The 24,478-nt window shown below is 42.5% G+C and overlaps 1 protein-coding gene across 1 annotated transcript in view; it reads left to right on the top strand.

Annotated features, from left to right (window-relative positions):
• The window catches only part of PDSS2 (decaprenyl diphosphate synthase subunit 2), a 259,040-nt gene extending 236,129 nt beyond the window's left edge, over window positions 1–22,911 (top strand). Inside the window, exon 8 of the mRNA XM_032858248.1 lies at window positions 22,057–22,911. Coding sequence (XP_032714139.1) covers window positions 22,057–22,215 — 159 coding nt within the window. The 3' untranslated portion in view covers window positions 22,216–22,911. The remainder of the gene's footprint in view (window positions 1–22,056) is intronic.
• Window positions 22,912–24,478: the final 1,567 nt, after the last annotated feature.

The raw sequence follows: 24,478 nt of genomic DNA, 5'->3' as shown, positions 1-24,478 counted from the left end.
CGCGTGTGCCTGCAGTTCAGCACTACTGCTTCTTCGAAACAAGCCTGCTGCTAAAAGACTGAGGCAGATGGTATTTTTACCACTTCAGGCAAAACATGGCACCTATGGTGCGGCTTTCTACAATTTTAATTTTTTAACACTTCCAAAATGGCTGCTCAAATCTCTCCAGCCTAGAGATGCAGACTTCTCTCCCAGTTTCTTTTTAATAATTGCCGCAGATGGGGGCGCCTGGGTGGCTCCGTGGGTTAAAGCCGCTGCCTTCCGCTCAGGTCGGGATCTCAGGGTCCTGGGATCGAGCCCCGCATCCGGCTCTCTGCTCAGCGGGCAGCTGCTTCCTCCCTCTCTCTGCCTGCCTCTCTGCCTACTTGTGATCTCTGTCTGTCAAATAAATAAATAAAATCTTTTTTAAAAAATAATAATTGCTGCAGATACCCAGGCAGGAATAAAGAGTACCTAGGTGGTCAAAACCAGACTCAGTCATGCACTTTGCCGGCCACCGGCTCATTCCTGCACAAGACCCTGGACCAGGCCTTGAAGGGGGAGCTTCGTTGACCTTCATGCTAATTTTGACACAAAGAATATAAATGGTTTATAGGAGCTTTCTTTACAGTCCTCTCTAGTCTTTTCCTGGGCATCCTAATAACTTCCCTCATGATGCAGTACAGAAGAGAGAGTTGCTTTTTTCATGTCTTCCTCCTGAGGTTCACTCTAAGCGTAGAGTTGCGCGAGGTTAAGCACCGGGAAAAGAAAGATCTTGCAGGTGTTAATTCATTACGCATCCAGTTCTCAGTTAAACATGAGAGATTATTTTTAAAGGAGTGGGGTTTTGACGCGCCCTCTCCACTGGGGTCTGTTCAGGGTTGCGGAGAAGCACGAGCTTCTGGCTGTGTCCCACCACACTCAGCCTCAGTGTCCAGAGCCGCTCTTCTCCTCCCTCCCCGCCCTCAGAAGGCCTCGCACATTCTGTTTTATTATAAAACACATTTGCATAGGGTACACATTAAAATTCTCTTCCCACCAGCAAACAGGGTTGTCCGCAGACATTTGCATTTCCTCGCATATCATCACTTCCCTTCAAGAAGAAAAAAGAGACTTTCCTCTCATGTCATGGTTCTCCTTTCCAAGGTTTGCCCCTGTTCATCTTTTTTTTTTCTTTTATTATCCATAAATTGCTTCCACCATTTTGCTGCACACTGAGTCCAAAATTCTACTTTTTTGAAGCCTGAGTATAGAAAATTTTCTGTAAATATTATTGTCCTTTCTTTACTGACAAAGCCAGACGTTTTTTGTTTTTTTTTTGTTTTTTTGGCAGACGGTTTTTGCCTGCTCGTTCTCTCTCATAACCCTAGCTAACTGGCTCTGAGAATTTTTCACATTGGCACATTGAGAGACCAGATGTTACTGTGTTTTCTCTTCCGCATACCCTTTCTTGGGCAGATGCTGCTTCTCCTACCCTGGGACTTCACATTAGCTCCTTTGGTAGAGTGGTCCATACGGCATCATTGGATGTACTAAACCTCTCGTTTCCTCTAACCTCCTGAAGTTGTCTTTACATTTAGGATTTCTGTTTTCGTGGTAACAACAGACACTGTATAGAAGCATGGTCATTTTCTCCCATCTTTTCCCATAAAGAACGTGGTCCAATTAAATGAGGTGTTTATCATAGTGTTTAATGAAGAAAATCCAAATACCATGATGATATGGGTGCAGCTATGTAAAAAAAATTTTTTTTTAAGATTTTATTTATTTATTTATTTGTCAGAGAGAGAGAGGGAGAGAGAGAGAGAGTGAGCGCACGGGAGAACACAAGTAGGCAGAGGCAGAGAAAGAAGCAGGCTCCCCACTGAACAAGGAGCCCGATGCGGGACTCGATCCCAGGACCCTGGGATCATGACCCGAGCTGAGGGCAGCGGCTTAACCAACAGAGCCACCCAGGCATCCCAGCTATGTAAAATTTTGATAAAGACTGGAAGAAAGCATTAAAAATATAAATATGGGCATTAAGGTGATAACACTTCAGCATGCTTTAAAATAAATACATTTTCTTTTTTTTAATAAGATTTTATTTATTTATTTGGCAGAGAGAGACACCGCAAGAGAGGGAACATAGCAGAGGGAGTGGGAGAGGGAGAATCAGGCTCCCTGCAGGACAGGGAGCCCAATGCCAGGCTCTGTCCCACGACCTTGGGATCATGACCTGAGCCTAAGACAGATGCTTAACAGCTGAGCCACCCAGGTGCCCCGAATAAATATATATATTTTTTAAGATTTCTGGTTTTGAAATGTGTACTCACGTACTTAGAATTTTGACCTGAGCTGCGGGGAATTGACAAGTAACTTGCCTGAAATCATGTGTTTAGTGACATAACCAGAATTTAATTTTAGACTCCTAAAAAATTGCATGTCTGCTTCTGTGGCAATAGGCAGAAATACATGGTTGGAAAATGTCATTTTTGTACACTGCGAGTTTCTGTGCTAGACCTCCTGTAGTGGTTGAAGTGATGGAAGACAATTGAGGAAAATGGAAAGCTAGCACTGAGCAGGCCTTGCAGGTGTTGATCTGATGACCTAACCACAGCACAGGGATAGGTGCTAGAAGGGACTGCCAAGACTGCCATCTGAAAGCTTGAAACCCCACCTCCACCCCTTGTTTCCTTAAAAACCAGATAAAAAGGGATGCCTGGGTGGTTCAGTCTGCTAAGCATCTGCCTTCGGCTCAAGTCATGATCTCAGGGTCCTGGGAGTGAGTCCCACATCAGGCTCCCTGTTTAGCAGAGAGCCTGCTTCTTCCTTTGCCCCTCCTCCTGCTTGTGCTCTCTCTCTCTCTTAAATAATTAATAAATTCTTTTAAAAAATAAAATAGGGCGCCTGGGTGGCTCAGTGGGCTAAAACCTCTGCCTTCGGCTCAGGTCATGATCCCAGAGTCCTGGGATCGAGGCCCTCATCGGGCTCTCTGCTCAGCGGGGAGTGTGCTTCCCTTCCTCTCTCTCTGCCTGCCTCTCTGCCTATTTGTGATCTCTGTCAAATAAATAAATAAATAATATTAATAAATAAATAAAATAAAATAAAATAAAATAAATTCTAGGGGCACCTGGGTGGTTCCATCAGTTATGCAAGTCCCACTGTTGATCTCAGCTCAGACCTTGATCTCAGGGTCATGAGTTCAAAGCCCCATGTTGGGCTCCATATACCATATTTAGTATCTTGAACCAGAGTCATGCCTTACTATGAGCCCTCAAGTCTTTTTGCAAAACAGTTGCCCTTTGGACATGTATTCATCCCTAGTCATCAAGCTAGTTTCTTCCTCCTTAAGTCTCTGAGTATGTTATTTTGTATTTATCCCCAGTGACTATCATCTTGCTTTGATGATCTATTCCTCTAATTTCTTAATGTTATTTTAAAATTAGATTCTTGTTCTCTGAGGTGTTAGCAATCCAACACACCTCAGTGGCATCAACAGACTTGATGGTCATAATCTCTGTTCCCCTGTGGATCATGAATGATATTAGTAAATTCTATCAATAATAAGTCTCTTTGTGACATCATAAAATGTGCCATTCTCTCCATTGTTAACCCAAATACTATTGATATTATTTGAATTCAATTCTCTACATAGTTGCAAATCTTTTTTTTTTTTCTTCAAATCATATATTCCTAGCTAGCTGATCTCAGGTTTCTAATTTTATATGTAAACTGAGAAATTAGTTCACAATAATAATATTTAGTGGGACAGTCTCTCTCAATCTTAAAATTACCATTTTGAATTGCTGACATCTAAATAATTACATAGCTATATAATATCTGTCATTCATCAGGAAGCTATGGCAGACTTAGATTGTTGGTGAAGACCAGTTTTTAGTTGTAAGCCTGGAATCGTGTCCGGTTTTGCTCACCACTGTACTCTGAGGGCCTAACACAGTGCCTGGCACACATACTAGGTACCAGATAAATATTTGTTGGATTAGAATAGAATAGAATGAGTGAATAACCCAAGATAAACCAAATGTTTGTGCCTCGATTCTGTTCTTTTCATTCATAAGATGTATTTGGCTCTGCCTTTGTTCTTTTTCCCTCCCAAGTATATTTGCAGTCAGATGGTTACATCCTCTATGCTTTGCACTCCCTGGGTTGAAACAAAAATTCACTTGGGGTAACCTTTTGAATCGTGGTCTAGAAAGCGAACTAAAAATGCCCTCCAGGCTGGTTCTGTGGGTGACTCCTCTGCACTGTGGGAGACCTGGATTCAATTACTGCTCCCAGTTAGTGGCATCAGGAGCCACCTGTGCACAGGACGTGCCTATATGCCTTTATGTGGAGGATAGAGCCTTCTGTCCCCTAGAGGAGCCTGTTCAGTCCACTGAAACCATTTTAAGTAGATCGAAGGAAATACCATTCCCTTTCCTTGTCTAAAAACAGTGGCAAGGCACGGGCTTTCCAAAATTATGTTCTTGAAGAGAAAGAAAAGGGAGGCACCCCCACGTAGACCCCGGATGTGGTTTCAGTAAGTAACAGGTCTTTGTCATTACCTAGATTGATACTTCCAAACTCAGACACTCCTCTTACAGCCTGGTTTTATACAGAATTGAAGGTTCTTGTGATTTCAGCGTGATCGGTATCGGAAAGCTATAATCTGTTTCGTTGGCACATGTGAAGCCATTCTCCCACATTCCCCCACATTTCCCCACTTGCCCCATCAGGAAGAGCACTGATCCTGGAGGAGCGGAACTGCCTTTCCTGAAATGGCAAGGTGGCAGTGCCACCTCCTTTTTCAAACAGAATTACTGAGATAATGGTAGAGATTACAAGAACTGCAGCATTGGCTAGTGATGTGTAAGATGCTACTAAAGCTTTTGGGCAAGTGGATCCTGTCTCTTTCCCACAAATCTTTGATTTGCTGGCTTGATGAAAGATCTTATCTATTCACCGGATCATAACAAAGCCGGAGGTGGACCGCTAAAGACAGATTCCTGCATAGTGCGATGGTGCCCCCTGTAGAAGGTCTCCCAGTTCTAGGTCTAAGGAAATAACACTCACCTTTATCTTGGATTCAGCTAAAAAGACTTGTGTGCTCCTCTTTAAAAAGGTTGTAGGCCTTTCTACGTGCTATGATCTCTGTGCGATGCCTACCCTAGGACACGTCTCTCATTGTGCACTCTGCTCAAGACACACGAAACACTTTGATCATATGGCTCTATCAAATTCTATCTTTGAATCCCTTCGTTTTATGGAGAAGAGATCAAATAACCTCACAGTGTCCACACCGTTACTATCTCACAGAGTCATGATTCTGTCCAGGTTCGCTGACTCCACGGGATCTACTCTTTACCACCATACTGTTTCTCAGAGGGCTTAGACCTACTATGAAACAAGCAAGGGAGAATTTGAATGCAGGCTCGGGTTTTATGAACATCCGGGAGATGTGATGCCTCACTCTATAATCCAACATCGTTCTTGTCTCAGAAATAGTGATTATCTAGTAAATGACTGTCTTACGATTTACGTTTCCTGATCTAGTGCAATAATTATTGGGATTTTTTTTAACTGGCAAGCATTCTTCACTCTTCAAAGAAAGGTTTATGGATATAAACATTTAAAATGACTTCTCGTTACCATTCTCTTGAGGGAGGCAAAGATCTATGTTAACAAATACACCTTCCGTAACTCCGTATCGTAGAGATCTCCTTCTGGAAGAAGTGTTCACCCCGTACCCTGGTTCCTGCGTTTGCCTGCAGTCTGATGTAACCTGCCTGGAAGATAATGTCACCGTTGTAACTCTCAGTAGATAGAGTCTTTCTGTTGTTGGACACGGACTTTAGTGATGGAAGTCTTAAATGTGTTTTAGCTCATGTTGTATCAGGATACATGTTAGGATGTTAGAAATCTAGGGTCATGTAGACAGCAGTGGTAGTGATAGTAGTTTTGAGGCAAGTGATCCCCAGTTACCAGCATCCAAATGCTAAAGCAGACAAAAAATTGAGACATAAGGAGGAATTAAGAAATGGATACGTAAGAAATGTACGCACATAGTTTATGTGTTCCACAAATAACCCCCAGGACTGTCACATTCCTACATGACGTGATTGCTCTCATCCCACAATATTCTTTTTAATTAAATAACCAGCATAGTATTCATCATGAGATTACAGAGTTTAGTATTGATTCACTCCTAAAAAAAGCTACAGGCAAAGAGTGGCTCGTTGCGGCAGTCTATAACCTATGATATGTTTTGCTTTTTGAATTTCAATGTGTATAATTAAGCTCCTCTTTGGAATATGATACTAAAAATAAAAAAAATTATTTTTGAATCAGAATTCAGATAAATCTGAGATTATTTATAAATAGTTAAATTTTCCTTCAGAAGACATGATTGCTCTCCTATGCAATTTAAGCCTCAATTTAATATAATTCCATATTACTAACCTCAAATTCCAATGAAATGCCAATGGAAGTTTATAAACTAAGAATTAAATTCTACATTGTGGTCCATCTGAGTGCCTGGGTGGCTCAGTTGCTTAAGCGTCTGACTCTTGGTTTTGGCTCAGTCCATCTCAGGGTGGGGGGATCGAGGCCCACATAAGGCTCTGCACTCAAGGGGGAGTTGGCTTGAGATTCTTACTTCCTGTCCCGCCCCCACTACCCGCCCATGCACACACTCTCTCTCAAATAAAATAAATCTTTTAAAAATAAATAAATTGCACATTTTGGTCCATTTAATTACATTTTGGAATCAGGTACATCGGCTCCTACCCTGAGCTACATACAAGTTGAAACTGTCTTTCTTAAGGAGCAAGCACTACTTTTTTTTTTTTTTTTTTTTAATTTATTTGAGAGAGAGTAAGCACACAAGTCAGGGGAGGGGCAGAGGGAGAGGGAGAAGCAGAGCAGGCTCCCTGATGAGCAGGGAGCCCAACATGGGGCTTGATCCCAGGTTCCCGGGATCATGACCTGAGCTGAAGGCAGACGTCCAACTGACTGAGCCACCCAGGTGCCCTGAGAAGGAAGCGCTACCTTGCCTGAATTCTCTGCCAAGGAGTCAACAATTTAGGTCAGTCTTGAGTATGTCAGTAAAATGTTTTTAGCTACATGAAAATACTTCTAAATACATACATATACATGTATATGTAGGGGTACTGAACTCTATACATATGTATATATGAGTATATGATTTTGGATTATTTGTACATATAATAGGGATGTATATATTCAGATATGATCATTTGTATGAAATGAGCTATTTGGTTATGAAGCTATTCGTGGATAGTAGCCAACAGCACAGACTCATAAATGTGCTCTGCTAAGACAGCGTGTCTTGAATTGAGCTCTGAAACAAATCTCACTGGCCCACCCAGGACATCATCTTATTGCCACACATCATCTTATTTGTTCTTCTTAATAACTTCATGTGGTATGATATGATCTTTCCAATTTTACAGGTGAGGGCTTAGAGAAGTTGCCTAGCCCAAGATCACACGTGTCCAGGTCCACAGTTTCCCTACTAACGTTTGCTCATTGCCTCTCTATAGTTGTTTTTCATATTATGAAACAGCAGAAATGGATTAACCGGTCTTAGGAGGAGAAAACCTCATCCCCTTATTGGATTAAAAAAGGTTGCTGTGTGGCTTCATCTGGGGGTTTCTGCTCTGGTTCTTGAAAAACTGCCCTATGTGGAAATAGCAGCATTTTGTCCCTCCCAGAGCATACCTCTTCTCTTAACTCCCATCTCCACGGGCTTCAGGTCCCAAGACTCAGCAAGGGAAAAGAAGAGCAGAGTAACAAATGCCATGTGTGTCATACATGCTCATACAATTATACAAAATGATCTTAATTCTGCAAAAGAATACAAAGAACTTATTTTAAAAGTATTGTAAAGCTTAATACATATTACGGGAGTTTTCCAGACTATATTACAAAAGAAAAAATACTCTGATGTTTTATAAGAGAATGGAAAAATGTTAAAGTATGGGCTAAATTATATTTGTCCATTTGAACTCATTAGTCCTTTATTCAATGACTTCTTTTCCCCCAAGATTTATTTATTTAGAGAAAGAGAGAGCAACCGAACACAAGCAGGGGAGAGGCAAGGGAGGGAAGAATCCCCAAGCAGACACCCTACTGAGTGCAGAAACCCACCCAGAGCCTGATCCCATGACCCCAAGATCATGACCCCAGCAAAATCAAGAGTTGGGCGCCCAATCAACTGAGCCACCCAGGTTCCCCATCCAATGACTTAAATGTAGTATGATGAGCCCTGCGATTGCTTTTATTTAATTTTTTTTGAGAGAGAGAAAGGGCATGTGCATGAGGTGAGGGGAGGGGCAGTAGGAGAGGGAAAGAGAGAATCCCAAGCAGGCTCCACAACCAGCACAGAGCCCAACACAGCGGCTCAATCTCACAACCCTGAGATCATGACCTGAGTGGAAATAAAGAGTCGGACACTTAACCAATTGAGCCACCCAGGTGGCCCCCAAGATTGGTTTTAAAAAACAGTGAAAACAGGACGCCTGGATAGCTCTGTTGGTTAAGCGGCTGCCTTCAGCTCTGCTGTGATCCCAGGGTCCTGGGATCGAGTCCCACGTTGGGCTCCTCACTCACTGGGAAGCCTGCTTCTCCCTCTGCCTTCTGCTCCCCCTGCTCGTGTGCGCGCTCCCTCTCTTGCTCTCTCTCCTTACCCCACCCCCCACAATTAAATAAATAAATAATCTTTAAAAAATTAATAAAGTATAGTGAAAATGACATGAGGGAATGATGTCCTGTGATTGTGTGAAACAGCAGGTACCATTACTGCAGTCAGAATCTTTGGTTGAGATTTTTGGTAAAAATAAGTTTTCACTATTAAGGAGTTAAGTAAAAATATGTTAGTTTTGTGACTTAAAAAGTGGAAGTGATGATATCTGAGCCTTATTCAGGGCCTTAGTTTAAAAAATAAAAAGTATGACCTGAAGAATATACCTAATCAATTAAAATATTTATGGCCTTTTTCTTAGCAGAAATGTGGAAATTTTCCATTTCCAATTCTTACTGACATTTGTCCTGCAGCCATATGGCATTTTTAGTTATGGTTTTTAAAAATGTATATATTGTAATAGAGATGCGTGGTTAATATAACAATGGCTTCAATTTTCCGTCATCTCTGTAAATAAAGTTTTATCCAAAGCTATTTGACTTAATGTATTTCTTAAAATCTATGATGTAGGGGTGCCTGGGTGGCTCAGTGGGTTAAAGCCTCTGCCTTCAGCTCAGGTCATGATCCCAGGATCCTGGGATCGAGCCCCGCATCGGGCTCTCTGCTCAGCAGGCAGCCTGCTTCCCTCACCTCTCTCTGCCTGCCTCTGTGCCTGCATGTAATCTCTGCCTGTCAAATAAATAAATAAAATCTTTAAAAAAAATCTATGATGTATAGTGAAAAAATTTGCCCTTGGGGCACAGGTTTGCAAAGGACATTATTGACATAGATAGGTGTTCTCTTCCCAGATGAAATTGATATGCCTCCCAGTTCACGTACGAGTGAAAGGAAAAGCATTATACCATGCTGCTTAAGAGCAAGAAGTATTTGGATCTTGACTCCAGCACTTATCTTCCATGTTACCTTGAGCAAGTTAACTCTTGTCTAAGTTTGTTCATCAGTAAAATAAGAATAATGTTAGTAGCTACCTCATAGGGCTGTCGTAAAGATTGAAGGTACGTATGTCTTAGTGCTGGGCGCACATAAGTACTGTGTGGTTGTCTTTGTTGTTATTGCTAGTATTGTTATGATTATGGGCTATTTTAATATTGGGAATTGTACCATTCTTGTCCTTTGGCACATGAATTCATGTGCTCGAGGAAGGAACTAAAAATTCTCTTATTTCGGGGTGCCTGGGTGGCTCAGTGGGTTAAAGCCTCTGCCTTCGGCTCAGGTCATGATCCCAGGGTCCTGGGCTCGAGCCCTGCATCATGCTCTCTGCTCAGCGGGAAGCCTGCTTCCTCCTCTCTCTCTGCCTGCCTCTCTGTCTACTTGTGATTTCTGTCAAATAAATAAATAAAATCTTTAAAAAAAATTCTCTTATTTCTGTCCCCCTTCCTTTTGCTGAAATAAGATATTTAATTAAATCAGTAGATTTTCTTTCTATAGACTCTTGTAGATGATCTGTTGTTCTGAGGAACAAAGAATGCTCTTTAGATTGTTTGCAATTTGTTTGTTTATCATGTTTATCATATTAGAGAAAAGTTTTAATTATAGCTTTTCCCTTTGTACCAAGTCTTGCCAATCAGAAGTTGGGAAGACCTTTCAGTTGAAGCACTGTATCAGCTAGAATCTTGGAGTTGGATGGGACTTTGAAGGCTGCCTTGTTCCACTTCCCACATCTGCTAAGAATTTTATTCAGAGGGATGCCTGAGGGGCTCAGTCAGTTGAGCATCTGTCTGCCTTGGGCTCAGGTCATGATCCCAGAATCCTGGGATCAAGTCCCACATTGGGCTCCTTGCTCGGCAGGGAGCCTGCTTCTCCCTCTGCTTGCCATTCCCCCTGCTTGTGCTCTCTCACTCTCTCTCTCTCCCCCTCTTTCTGTCTCCCCCTGACAAATAAATAAATAAAATCTTAAAAAAAAAAAAAAAAAAGAATTTTGTTCATCCCTTCTCTGATGTGGTCATCTAGTTGCTGAGGACTTCCAAAAACAGGGGCTTCACAGCTTGTGAAAAATAATTGTTCTCTTGTTAGACAACTCTAGTTGTTTGAAAGCTCTCTCTTATTTGTCGTTGAAGTCTGCTTCCCAGAAATTTCACCTTGTTGCTCTTCGTTCTGTCTCCCAAAGCACACAGAACAGGACTGTTCCATCTTCCATTTGATTACTTCAGATGCTGGAAGATGGCTTTCATCTCCTCCTGTAATCCTTTCCTCCAGGTTAAACATTCCTTAGGTGCGTGTTTTCAAATACTTCTTCATCCTAATACTGGAGCCAGGCTACCCTGAATGCCCATCTTGATACGTGGCCATGGCACCCAGGACAGAACATAGTTTTCTAACCACGAACTGACCATCAAACAGTACAGCCTGACCATTCCTGCCTGTGTTTTGGATACATACCTCTGTTGACGCTGCCAAACTTTGTGTTTGGGCTTTTTTCTAAATTTTCTTTAATCTGTATCACCGTCTTGGCTTATATAAAGAATGTGGTTACCAAAGATTCTCACCACTTCTTTATGAGTCACTGTCAAACTGAAGCTCACACTTGTACAATGAATTTTTGAAACCTATAGAACCTGTAGAACTATACAATTATCCCTGTACATTGTATCTTGTGAGTATCAGTCTTTTTTCAATATGTGAAAACCATTAAGATTTTGATGCTATCCATGTGTTAGCTTTCTTTCTTGTCTCTATGACATCTGAAAATTAAAATCTAGTACATATTTCTTCTCCGTCTTCATTCAGGTAATCCATGGAACTGTGATAAAGGAAAGAAATCAAATTGGGGTTGTTTTTGGTTTTTCTTTTTTTATTGAAATATAGTTGACTGGGTGCCTGAGTGGCTTAGTTGGATAAGTGTCTGCCTTTGGCTCTGGTCGTGATCCCAGGTTCCTGGGATCGAGTCCCATGTTGAGCTCCCTGCTCAGCAAGGAGTGTGCTTCTCCCTTTCTCTCTCCCTCTGCCTCTCCCTCTGCTTGTGCTTTCTTTCTCTCTCAAATAAATTTTTTAAAAATCTTTAAAAAAAAAAAAAGAAAGAAAGAAAGAGGGGGCGCCTGTGTGGCTCCGTGGGTTAAGCCTCTGCCTTCAGCTCAGGTCATGATCTCGGGGTCCTGGGATCGAGCCCTGCATCAGGCTCTCTGCTCAGAAGGGAGCCTGCTTCCCCCCCACCCCCTGCCTGCTTCTCTGCCCACTTATGATAGCTCTCTCTCTGTCAAATAAATAAATGAAATCTTTAAAAAAAAGAAAGAAAGGGGGCACCTGGGTGGCTCAGTGGGTTAAAGCTTCTGCCTTCGGCTCGGGTCATGATCCCAGGGTCCTGGGATCGAGCCCTGCATCGGGCTCTCTGTTCAGCAGGGAGCCTGCTTCTCTTCCTCTCTCTCTGCCTGCCTCTCTGCCTACTTGTGATCTCTGTCTGTCAAATAAATAAATAAAATCTAAAAAAAAAAAAGAAAAGAAAAGAAAGAAAAAGAAAGAAAGAAAGAAAGAAAGAAAGAAAGAAAGAAAGAAAGAAAGAAAGAAAAATATAGTTGACACACAATGTTACATTGTTAGATGTACAACATGGTGATTTGACAAGTCTATATGTTATGCTGTGCTCGACACAAATGTAGCTACCATCTGTCATCATACACCATTGTTATGATGCCACTGATCATATTCCCCATGTGGTGGTACCTTTTATTTCCGTGACCTATTATACATTTCATAACTGGAAACCTGTATCTCCCAATCCCCTTCTCCTTTTTGCCCATCCCCCAATCCTCCTCCCCTAAGACAACCATCAGTTTGTTCTTTGAATCTATGGGTCTGTTCCTGGTGTTTGCTTATTTGTTTCATTTTTTAGATTCTATATTAAATGAAATCATATGGTATTTGTGAAATCATATGGTATTTGTCTTTCTCTGTCTGACTTATTTCACTTTAGCATTTAATACCCTGTAGGTCCATCTATGTTGTCATAGATGGGAAGATCTCATTCTTTTTTATAGCTGAGTAATATTCCTATGTGAATGTGTGTGTGCGTGTATACATACCACATCTTTATCCAGTCATCTATCAATGGACACTTGAGTTGCTTTTGTATCTTGGCTATTGTAAATAATGCTGCAATAAACACAGGAGTGCATATATCTTTTCAAATTAGTGTTTTCAAAAGATACCCAGTAGTGGAATTACTGGATAATATGGTATTTCTATTATCAATTTTTTTAGGAACCCTCCTACTGTTTTCCATAGTGGTTGCACCAATTGACATTCCCACCAACAGTGCACAAGGGTTCCTTTTTCTCCACATTCCCACCAACACTTTTATTTCTTGTCTTTTTGATAGTAGCCATTCTGACTGGTGTAAAGTGATATCTCATTGTGGTTTTGATTTGCATTTCCCTGATGATAGTGTTGACTATCTTTTCAAGTCTCTTGACCATCTGGGTGTCTTCTTTGGAAAATGTCTATCCAGGTCCTCTGCCCAATTTTAATCAGATTATTTGGGTTTTTTAATAAGTTCTTGATATATTTTGGATATTGACCCCTTTTGGATATGTTATTTGCAAATATCTTCTCCCATTCAGTAGGCTGCCTTTTTGTTTTGTTGATGGTTTTCTTCACTGTGCAAAAGCTCTTTATTTTGGCATAGTCCCAGTAGTTTATTTTTGCTTTTGTTTCCCTTGTCTGAGGAGACAGATCTAGAAAAATGTTACTAAAGCCAATGTGAAAGAAATTACTCCCTATGTTTTCTTCTAGGAGTTTTATGATTTTATGTCTCACATTTAGGTCTTTAATCCATTTCAGTGTTATTTTTATGTATGGTATAAGAAAGTGGTCCAGTTTCATTCTTTTGCATATAGCTTTCCATTTTTTTCAGAACCACTTATTAAAAAGACTAAACCAAATACTGAGTCCTGGAGGTTGCTTTTCTGACCAAAATAAACCCACTACCAAACATTCTTTAAGAGGAGTTATTTTACATATTTGAATTCATATTACTATACTCTAATCCCTCAGAGCCCCATTTCTCTGTCTTATCCACAAAAGACTGTTTCCTTTTTTTTTTTTTTTTTTTTAAGATTTTACAATGTAGGGGCGCCTGGGTGGCTCAGTGGGTTAAAGCCTCTGCCTTTGGCTCAGGTCATGATCCCGGGGTCCTGGGATCGAGCCCCACATCGGGCTCTCTGCTCAGCAGGAAGCCTGCTTCCTCCTCTCTCTCTGCCTGCCTCTCTGCCTACTTGTGATCTCACTCTCTGTCAAATAAATAAATAATCTTTAAAAAAAAAAAAACATTTTACAATGTATTTATTTGTCAGAGAGAGAGAGCACAAGCATGGGGAGCAACAGGCAGAGGGAGAAACGGGCTCCCCACTGAGCAAGGAGACTGATGCGGGACTGATCCCAGGACTCTGGGATCCTGACCTGAGCTGAAGGCAGATGCTTAACTGACTGAGCCACTCAGCTTCCCAGAACGAAGTTTTTAAAACCCAAATATACTCTATCTTTACTGTTTCTGAAGCTAACAGTGAGCGGCCATATGGAAAGAAAAATGAGAATATTTTGTAATGATTTGCTCATTGTGACCCACCTGTCCTGGGGCTGCAATCAGCAAGCACTGACTTTTTTTCTAGAGCTCACAACCCATCTATTTGATAACGTTTTTTAGAATTTTGCCATCATTGTCCATAAATTCACTGGTCTTTGTTCCAGATGCACCTCTATCCTCATCTTTTTCTTTTGTCCTGTGTTCGAAGACATTTGTCAGTTGAATCTCTCATCTCTGAGATTTCTTAGGTCTTTCAGTAGCTGGAAAGGACCATTTGTGTGCACTGGGAGCATGAAGAGGACCGAGGTGAGTGGATGCCTCTGTCAAGGTGCTCTAGACTAGAAACTGGGTTTCCAGAGTGAGGAGGAAGACGGAGAAGGGAAGTGCCACCAGAGATATTAGGCAAAACGAGTGAGAAATCTGCTGGTGGGGAGGAGGCTCAGTGAGGGTGTCACGCAGTAATTTGTCCAAAAGGGCAATACTGTGTTCAGAATGGGAGTGGTGGTGGCCTTAAAACGCAGAGGATACCAGAAGCCAGACCTAAGGCAGGTTGGTAGCTGCCTCCTCCCTGACGACCTGTAACGGGCTGTTTCATCCTTAAAGTCCCCTCTTCATGGAATTTATTTTCATCTTTACAGTTTTTAACTCATTCTTTATTTCTGTTTCCTTTGTCTTCTCTTAATAATACGTCATCTTTTGGGACTATTTGAGAGTACTTGTCCTTCTTTGACATACTGCCCTGATATTTTGATGCCTCTTATTTTTGTCATCGTCTCCTTCCCCTGTGCACCCCCCATCAGTCTTCAGCACATTCTGATGAGGTTGTTTCTGAACATTTTTCTGTGAGGAATGGCACTTTAAAAACATGTGTGACAAGTGTCCTGGTGATAATACAGACTTATGGGTGGATTCCCACACAATTCTCACAGCTTTCTACCTCTCCTTTGTCAGCTCCTTCAAATCAGGGATAGCATCCGATCTCCACAGTGCAGCTCTGTGCAGAATAGCTGCTCAGCCCAGGCTCAGCAATGGAGGAGGCAAAATGCTGCTCCTTTATACCTGGGCCTTTTCCAGTCTGAGCCCCAAGAGACCTTATCTGTAGCTGTTTATTTTGGGCTCTTTCATAATTAATGATGACCATAGTTGAAATTTAGTTTTTTCAGAGGCTCTCATCCCCCTTGAACGATTTCCATTTATGATCCCTTGGAATCATGGCAGTCTTTTCACTAATTTTTAAATGTGCATTCCTAATTTATGGTCTGGGTGTCCAAAACCATGTGTGCTGGTCCTTTCTTTCACTGAGTCTAGTACCAGGTTGGAGTCCCTTATCACTACTGCATGTTAGTTTCTGCCATCTTCTTAATCCCCATTAGGGAAGCATGGTCCACTTCTCCCACTCGATTAGGAGATGAGTGGTCTCTTTCCATAACAGCATGGCCGCCATTTGTTACCTTTCCTCCTTATTCAAGTGTTTTCAACCATTAAAAACAAACAAACAAACAAAAACCCCCTTTAACATACTGCTTCTACTTCCTTAGTCTCTATTATCCAGTTTCTACAGAACAAGGTCTACCCTAATTTCCAGATGAGTTTCAGCATCCCCATTCTCTATGGCACTTTCTCTGTTTGGGCAAAGGAAAACTTGGGGTTCTCTCCAATTCTGTTCCAGTGCTATAGAGAGAAACAGCTCTGGATGTGCAGAAATGAAACCCAGGCCATTTCTCAGATTTGCTGTTGGCTCTTGCCACTCAGCTGATCTCATCCTAATTACCTTCTCCTGCAAAATGAGATGAGAAGATAAGACTGGGCTTGGGTTTCTACCAGGTCTGAAAGTCTTTCTTTGGTTTCATTGGAGAGAAGCAGTTGTCTCACCCACTTCTGCTAAAGCTGCCTAGATCTCATGGCAGGGGCTTGTCTTTACCATTTAAGAGAATTTTTTAACCAAATGGTTTTCAAAAGCATATGATGATTTCTCAAAAGGGTCTCATAAAAGCAACATTTATCACTGAAAAAGTGTTTAATAACACCTTTTAATAAATGTTAAATAATAATGCACTTAACTTTAAGTACTTTGCATCTTTTTCTCTCTGTGTTAATGTCTTTAATTGGATCCTCTAGCAAGGGATTTGGACTTAATTTATTGCAGGTGATGCTGCACTTACATAATTATTCAGTTGACTTAATTAGAGATTTAATTATATTAGTGCCCTAAAGTGCTATATCAGAGAAGTAAAAACACAGACTGGTAATTCACCTTTTCGTATTTTTTTACATCACTCACCCTACAACTAAAACTGTTTTTCAAGCCATAAAGGTCAGAGGGCATGCCAGCCTCTTCTAGCCATATCCTAATATGGAAAGTTCTGTCTGTGCATTTATTTAGGCTTTGCCCAGTCAAAATGTAGGTGAAAGCAAAAGTGGAAAGAATTTTTCCAATTGTGTAGTGAGCCTGGGTGGCTCAGATGGTTAAGCATCTGCCTTTTACCTCAGGTCATGATCTCCACGTCCTGGGCTTGAGCCCCACATTGGGCTCCCAGCTCAGTGGGGAGTCTGCTTCTCCCTCTCCCTCCGCCTCTCCCCTGCTTGTACCCTCTCTGTCTCTGTCTCTCTCTCTCAAATGAATAAATAAAACCTTTAAAAAAAAAAAAAGGATTTTTCTAATTGTGGTCTTATCTCTTGCATCTCTTAGAACCAAAGTTGTAGGTCCAGTCCCTCAGCAGTCCTTTCAACCCCCTCCAGCTCTGCTGCCCTAGGGCAGCCCCCTAACAGGTGGTCCTCGGAGGAAGCAGCTGTGTTTCTATCTCCCACACCTACTACACACCCACGCCATACAGGTGCACAATACATGGTGGTCAAAACAGTATAAACCCTTGGGGCGCCTGGGTGGCTCAGGAAGTTCAGCCTCTGCCTTTGGCTCAGGTCATGATCTCAGGGTCTTGGGATCGAGCCCCGCGTCGGGTTCTCTGCTCAGTGGGGAGCCTGCTTCCCCCTTCTCTGCCTGCCTCTCTGCCTACTTGTGATCTGTCAAATAAATAAATAAAATATATTTTTAAAAATGTTCATTAATGTTGACTATAATATTTTTAAAAAGTATAAACTCAACCCATCTATTTTTTTAAGATTTAATTTTTTTATTTGAGAGAGAGATCAACGAGCAGGGGTGAGAAGGGTAGAGGGAGAAACAGACTCCCTATTGAGCAGGGAGCTCGATGCAGGACTCCATCTCAGGACCCTGGGATCATGACCTGAGCTGAAGGCAGCGTTTAACTGACTGAGCCACCCAGTCGCCCCCAACCCAACTATTTTAAAATACAGTAACTCAAAATATGTTCCCCAGCAGGTAAGGTACTCCCAAATCGGGCTAATCATTGGAATGACTTAAGAAGCATTTTTAGGCCTTATTAAATCCGTCTCTAGGATTGGGGCCTAGATATCTGCATTTTAAAGTTCCCCAGGTGAGGGATGCCTGGGTGGCTCAGTTGGTCAAAAGGCTGCCATCACCTCAGGTCATGATCGGGGGTCCTGGGATCTATCTCTGAGGCAGTCTCCCTGCTCAGCAGGGAGCCTGCTTCTTCCTCTCCCCCTGCCGCTTTCCCTGCTTTCCTCTCTCTAATAAATAAATAAAATCTCAAAAAAGAGAGAGAGGGAGAGACATGTAGAATGCAGTTGCACAACACAGCCTGATCCTTTCAAAACGGCAATATCATAGGGGAGAAAATATTAAAGTGTTGTAACAGTTGAATGCAATGTGTGAAGCAGGACTCATCATGATTCAGGGAAAAAAATAAAAAAACTAACAAAGACATTTTAGAGCCAAGTGGGGAAATTTGCTCATGGACTTGATATAACACAATGGTGGAGAATTATTGTTAACTTTCCTAGTTGGGACAATATTCTGGTTATGCAGGAGAGAGTTCTTAGGAGCCGCAGTCAAAACAAGGGTGAAGCCTACTGCAGCCCAACGTGTGTTCAAGCCACGTCCTGCCAGTTCAGAGCCTGTTGTTAAATATTTCAGAATTTTGTGATTCCACCGTCATTGATCGCTTGCGATCAGCTGTGATGGGAGTTTTTATACCACAAAAATCTGCAAACGCTACAAACCGGGTTTTTCTCCTCCCCTGGAGAGGTGACTTACCAGCATACCACTGCCCACAGCTTATTTGCAAACAGTTGAGAAAACACATACATACAAGTAGATAAAACAAAAATAGCAAAATATTGACAGTTGTTGACTGTCAGTAGTTATGCGGTCATGCGTTGCACTAGACGAGGAGTCAGCAGCCAGTCCAAGAAGGCGAAGGTGGAAGTATTTTAGGCTCTGGGGGTGAGTACAGCTCTGCGGCAGCTACTCACCTCTGCAGCTCTGCCACTAGAGCGCAAAGCAGCCACAGACAGTATGTAACTGAACGGACATGGATATGTGCCAATAAAACTTTATTTATAAAAACAGCGGGGTTAGATTGGGCCTGCAGCTTGCCAACTCCTGTGCTAGTCTTTGAACTTTTCTGTACTTTTTAAATATTTGATAATAATTTTTTTTTAAATTCAGATTTCTTAGCCTAGTTTTCAGAGCCCTCCTGGATCCCCTGTTACTTACCCCTGTAAGGCTTGTCACACCAATCTACCTTTATTCCCTGGACACTGTACTCTGGTCTCCTCTGTGCCTTTGTTTAAGCTCTTTCGATAACATTCCCTTGCTCCCCTCAACCCTGTAACTGCTTACCAACGTTCTCAAAACATGCCTCAAATCTCACTACCCTGTAAGGTCTTCTTGAATCTCTTCTAATTACAGTTGATCTCTCATTTCTTTGATCATTTATAGTCCTTTATTCGTCCCGTGGTTTTGCTGCTTTTTACAGTATACCCTTAACTAGTTCCTGATCTGTGAAGCGGAGAAGGATCATCGTACTCCTTTCACATAGTAAGTGTTTAGTTAACGTCTGCACACTGAAATCCACTCATGCATTTATTATGTATGTGCCTGCAGGTACCAACCCAAAGTGTAGAATACAGAATGTTGGCCTGTCTAATTTAGGTTTGGGGTAATTAAAGATAATGAAAATTGAGCGCATGTTCTCTCTTCCTCCCTCCCCTCCCACCCTTTTGCTTTTCTTCCCCTTTCCTTCCCTCCTTCCTTCCTTAATCCAACTCCAACTACCTTTGAGGTTGTTGTGCATGAAGCTACAACAGACTTCATCTTTTGGATGGGTTGGCTTTCTAAGGACCTGAGGAGGAAGAAGACTTCAGTTGTTTGGAATATTTGTAGTGTTTTAGACACTGTCTAGCACTCTGTGCTGTCTCAGGTAGTTGCTTCCAACAGTCCTACAAGGGGTGATATTACCCCACGTAGTGAAACGGCTCCTCTAAGATTATAAAGCTACAGTGGGAGTTCGAATCCACCATTTGAGTGCCTTCATGCATTCAGTGGTTGGCAAGAGACCAGGGCATCCCGGGCTGAAGTAATCCTGAAGTTCACGTGCAGTGTGTGGCAATACCCGTGGGGCAGTGAAATTCTGGCAGAGTATAGTGTTCGGTACTGCGGGACGGAGTGTTGGAAACCCTGGCTTCTGACCACAGCTGTGCCACTCCCCACCTGTGATCTTGGGTGAGCTGCTGAGCTTCTCTGAGCCTCTGTTTTCTTCTCTGTGTAATTAGAGGAATAAAGCAGGTTGTTTCTTTTATTCCTTCATGTTACGTGCTATATGCAGTAGCTTAAAGTCTAAGGAAGAGCTAGACATGGGGATGGAGAATTGACGTACAACACTACAATAATGCTGTACTCCAGGGGGCGCCTGGGTGGCTCAGTCCTTAAGCGTCTGCCTTGCGCTCAGCTCAGGTCATGATCGCAGGGTCCGGGAATCGAGCCCCACATCGGGCTCCCTGCTCAGCGTGGAGCCTGCTTCTCTCTCTCCTACTCCCTCTAATCGTGTTCCCTCTCTCACTGTGTCTCTCTCTGTCAAATAAATAAAATCTAAAAAAGAAAAAAATAATGCTGTACTCCAGATATGCACAGGGCACTTGGGGAGCCCCAAGGAAAAGAACGGGCACCCATCTCCTTAGGGCTCTCATGCCTAGCTGAGCATATTCCACTCAAGTGGAATTTGGGGAGTTTGAAGGACGTGGGGAGATACAGGAACAGTCTCAGGGGAGATAACTGAGCAGTTTCCCTAAATAATGATGATGGGAGAACAAGGGAGAACACAGGCTGGGCAAGGGCTAGATCAGGAAAGGACTTCTGTGACCTCATGAGAGAGCTTCGACTCTTCTGAGGGGTATTGGAAAGTAGTGAAGGGTTTTGAACAAGATCACATTTGCATTTTATAAAGCTCTCATTGGCAGCATGACAGTTGGAGTCCAGGGGCAAAATCTGCTGGTGGGAAGACTCTTGAGGAAGTGGTTGCGTAAAACAAGTGGTCATCTGAACGGAGGTCGTGGCAATGAGCATGAAGAGGGGAGGATAAATTTGAGAGCTCTAAAAGAGACGGAATGGCTAGGACCTAGAGACTCCGTCCGCCCAGATGGATACAGACAACCTCACAATCTCTGTGGCCTCAAACAATAAGAAGTGTTCCTTGCCCATGCTCCAGGGCCCATGCAGGTAGGAGAGGCACCGTGGCGCTCAGTGTGGTCACCCCGGAATCCAGCCACAAGGAACTTCTCCATTGTGGATGGGCAATATAGCCACCTTGGGGAAGGCTCTGGAGAGATTTATGCGGACGGTTTAAATGCTGCCGCCCAGAAGTGACTTACATCCCCTTCGACTCACAGACTAAAACTTGTCCCTTGGGGGCACCTGGGTGGCTCAGTGGGTTAAAGCCTCTGCCTTCGGCTCAGGTCATGATCTCAGGGTCCTGGGATGGAGCCCCGCATCAGGCTCTCTGCTCAGCAGGGAGCCTACTTCCCTTCTCTCTCTCTGCCTGCCTCTCTGCCTACTTGTGATCTCGGTCTGTCAAATAAATTAATAAATAAATTAAAAAAAAAACAACTGAGGACAATTCTGAATGTTCCTGTTATTTAAAAAAACAAAAACAAAAAACTTGTCCCTTGGCCCCACCCAATCTCTGGGGGCCAGAGGGCCTGACTGGAAATGAGGCATGAAGGAGGACCCCCCCCCCAGGTTTCTGATTTAGGGAGTTAGGTAGAGGTATTCACTGAGAAAGAGGAGAGGGAACTGGGGGAAAGGGAAGCAGGCTGACCAAGTCACTATAAATCTCAGCTCTGAAGGGTAACCCTATTATTGGCCCTTCCCTGTCATCCAAAAGAGGGATTAGAAATAAACTCCAGTTATTGGCAAGAGTTTCCTTTATCCTTTACAAAGGTGTGTTTCAGTTCATTCTTCCCAGTCAAATAAAGGCTCTTAGTTTTAAAAAATGTGGCGTTCAGACCTCAACTAAGGTGTCTTTCTTGAATTTTCATACGGACTATTGTGTCAGCATATAGCATTAAAAAAAAAAAAGTCACTAAGTAGGATGTTAATGAAGCCTTCTTCACGTAAGAATATCAGGCTGCTGCATTCAAAATGCCAGAGATGTAAATGCCCTCCGCCTTCATTACCGCCATCCCCCAGCGGGGCACATTTCAGGATATCAAGGGGTGGGAGCCGCCGGGGAGGAGGTATTATCAGGCTGATTGGAGCCAATTGTGTTCCTCCGGAGCCCAGACACCTAGCAGCCTTGGGGAACGGTAGTGCCTCCAAACCTTTGGGGACTGGTGTCCTCTTTACCTCAAAAAGAACGTAGCAGAAACAACGAATCCACACTGTGCCTCCTCCCACCCCCGCCCCGTGTCCACCTCCCCTCCCCAATTTAACTGTGGTACCTGAAAAACTGACTTTTATTGTGCATTTGTTTCTTAACAGTTGCGGGAAACAATCAAAGCTGGCAAAGGTGTGACTTCAGCTATGGACCTGTGTCGTTACCATGGAAACAAGGCACTGGAGGCCCTGGAGAGCTTTCCTCCCTCGGAGGCCAGATCTGCTTTAGAAAACATTGTGTTTGCAGTGACCAGATTTTCGTGACACCAAATTAAAAAGACACTATTGTTCGTTAGCCGGAAAAAAACAAGAAACAAAAAACCTGGGGAATGAGGGGATCGGGAGAGCTTTCCTGATGGCATATCTAAATGTGTTTAATGACTTTAAAATCATAATCCATTTTTTTCCCCCTTCCTTGTATCACATTGGTAAATGAATCCTGCCTCCTTTTTGGAACTGCTACAAACAAAATTAGAAGAAAAAAGGTCAAGCAGTTTTCACTTGTCACGCCAGCAGCACACTTGAGGCTGCAGTAGCAGAAATAATTAATGAGATTCGCTCCTGTGACCTCAGCAAATGGACAGGAAATAAGTCCTTATTGATTGGACCGAGCCCGGGATGGCGCCGGGGCGGTGGCCTGTGGTTTGCCTTCCAGAGAGGGCAGAGCAAGCTGGAAGCGGCAGGTGTCAAGAGAAACACTGATCGGTGCCGACCAGCGAGGACTGTCAAATCAAAAACTAGTGACCAACTGTCATAAGGGACAGTAGTTTTGATAATGAAGAAAAAAAAATGTGCTTTGTCTCCTTGCAATTATGTCTCTGTATCTGTAGGTACAGTATGAATACACTTCGTGCTAACTCGTTTTGGTAAGGGTTTTGTTTTGTTTTTTTTAGGAAAAATTTGCTGAAAAAATAATGCTAAATATTTGAAGTAGGAGATTAAAATGTTATCATATGTTAACTTGGGTGTAGTAGGAATGGCTTGCTTTTCTTTCTAGAAGACCAAATATTTTTTTCAAATGCATTTCAAAGACCCAAACTCTTTTTTTTTTTTTTTAAGCCAAACAGGATGCTTTTTTTCAAGTAGGATATATTCATTTGTCATATTTCAGTGTAGAGAATACCTTTACAACTTTTACGAGTGGTCACATACATACCTGTTGATCTGGGGAATAAACTGGCAATTTTTTTTTTTTTTTTTTAATTCAGAATGTCAGATTTTGGTCTTGAACCACAGACATCCAATTACAGAGAGAATACGAGCCATCTCCCAGGCCTGCAATCAGACACCGTCTCTGTGTGGTTCATGGAGATGATTTTTGTGGTTTGCCTGTGTGCAATATGAGAAGACCGTGGACAAGAAGGCTGAGTTTACATAAATGATCCAGATTGAGACTCAGCTAGCTACCTTTCTTCCTTATGTGGTGTAATTACAGCCCTATCTGCAGACAGTGAACACAGCAAACAGATTTTATTACCTCGTTCACTCAAACACTAAGTGAAGTTATTTTAGTTAAATTCCTTCCCCCCAAAGTTACGAAACCATTTTATCAGGACCCAGCCTGTGGCCTACGATGAAGAGAAAATGTGAGCTGCAAAGGTGAAGGTATTGTATTATGAAATACTTTTTAATATACTTAAAATATTATAATCGTATAGTTTATGCTACCACAACTCGAAGGCCTGTAGATTTAGCTTCAGAGAATGCTTTTCTGTTTGAAACGGTCTTTTCTTGAAGAAATTGGCTTAATTAGTAACTCTGGTTAGCCACATTAGATCAGACTAGGTTTTAATCATTAACTTCCACCAAGGAGGAGTCCTGCTTTTTGTTCTCTAGATGTGCAGGAACTTACCCCGACCTGTCGGTTTTCTGAAGCAGACGGTCGGGTGCTCTGAGGCCCAATTCCTGGGCTCTTCTGTTTCTGCTTTAGCAGCTGGTTTGTTGGGTGACCTTGAGCAAGTCACATCCCCCTGAGTCTCAACTTCCTCCTCTGTTAAATAAATGAGAGAATGTATGAAGTCCCTTCCGGCCTTGTTTTATTTTCTAAAAGACTGTCATTTCTGACCCTGGATAGCAGAGATGCTCTGTGAGGTTCAGGGAGGAGGAAAGGTGAGACCCAGGGGGAGAGAAGCTATGAAGGAGTACATAAAACTTAATGGCAAATTTCCTCCGACACTGCCTTGTGGCTTAGGGCCCACAGTATTCCTAGCTCTCTTTTGTATGGCCTCTAATCCTGGAGTCTTCTGTTTCAGCACCTGACTTTCTGCTTTCTCGGGACCTTTCCTCCCCTGGCTCAGGTGTCCTGCCCTCAGTGTTGAGGGAGCTCTGCCTCTGCCTTCCCGCTCAGCAAAGTTCTCACTCCCAACCTCCCCTCGGGCTTTGGGTAATTCACTCTCCAGCTTTAAATGGTGAGAGTGTTTCTTCATGCCCCTTCTTTAGAGATGTTTGTTTATGAACTCTTATGTCCTTATAATTTCAGATAATTTAGGGAGAAATTTGGGTCACCAAGACATGCCTAATCACACCT

This window comes from Lontra canadensis, unplaced genomic scaffold (genome assembly GCF_010015895.1).
Source record: "Lontra canadensis isolate GAN:19392208 unplaced genomic scaffold, GSC_riverotter_1.0 scaffold14, whole genome shotgun sequence".
Classification (NCBI taxonomy): domain Eukaryota; kingdom Metazoa; phylum Chordata; class Mammalia; order Carnivora; family Mustelidae; genus Lontra; species Lontra canadensis.
This window is presented reverse-complemented; position numbering and strand designations above follow the sequence as displayed.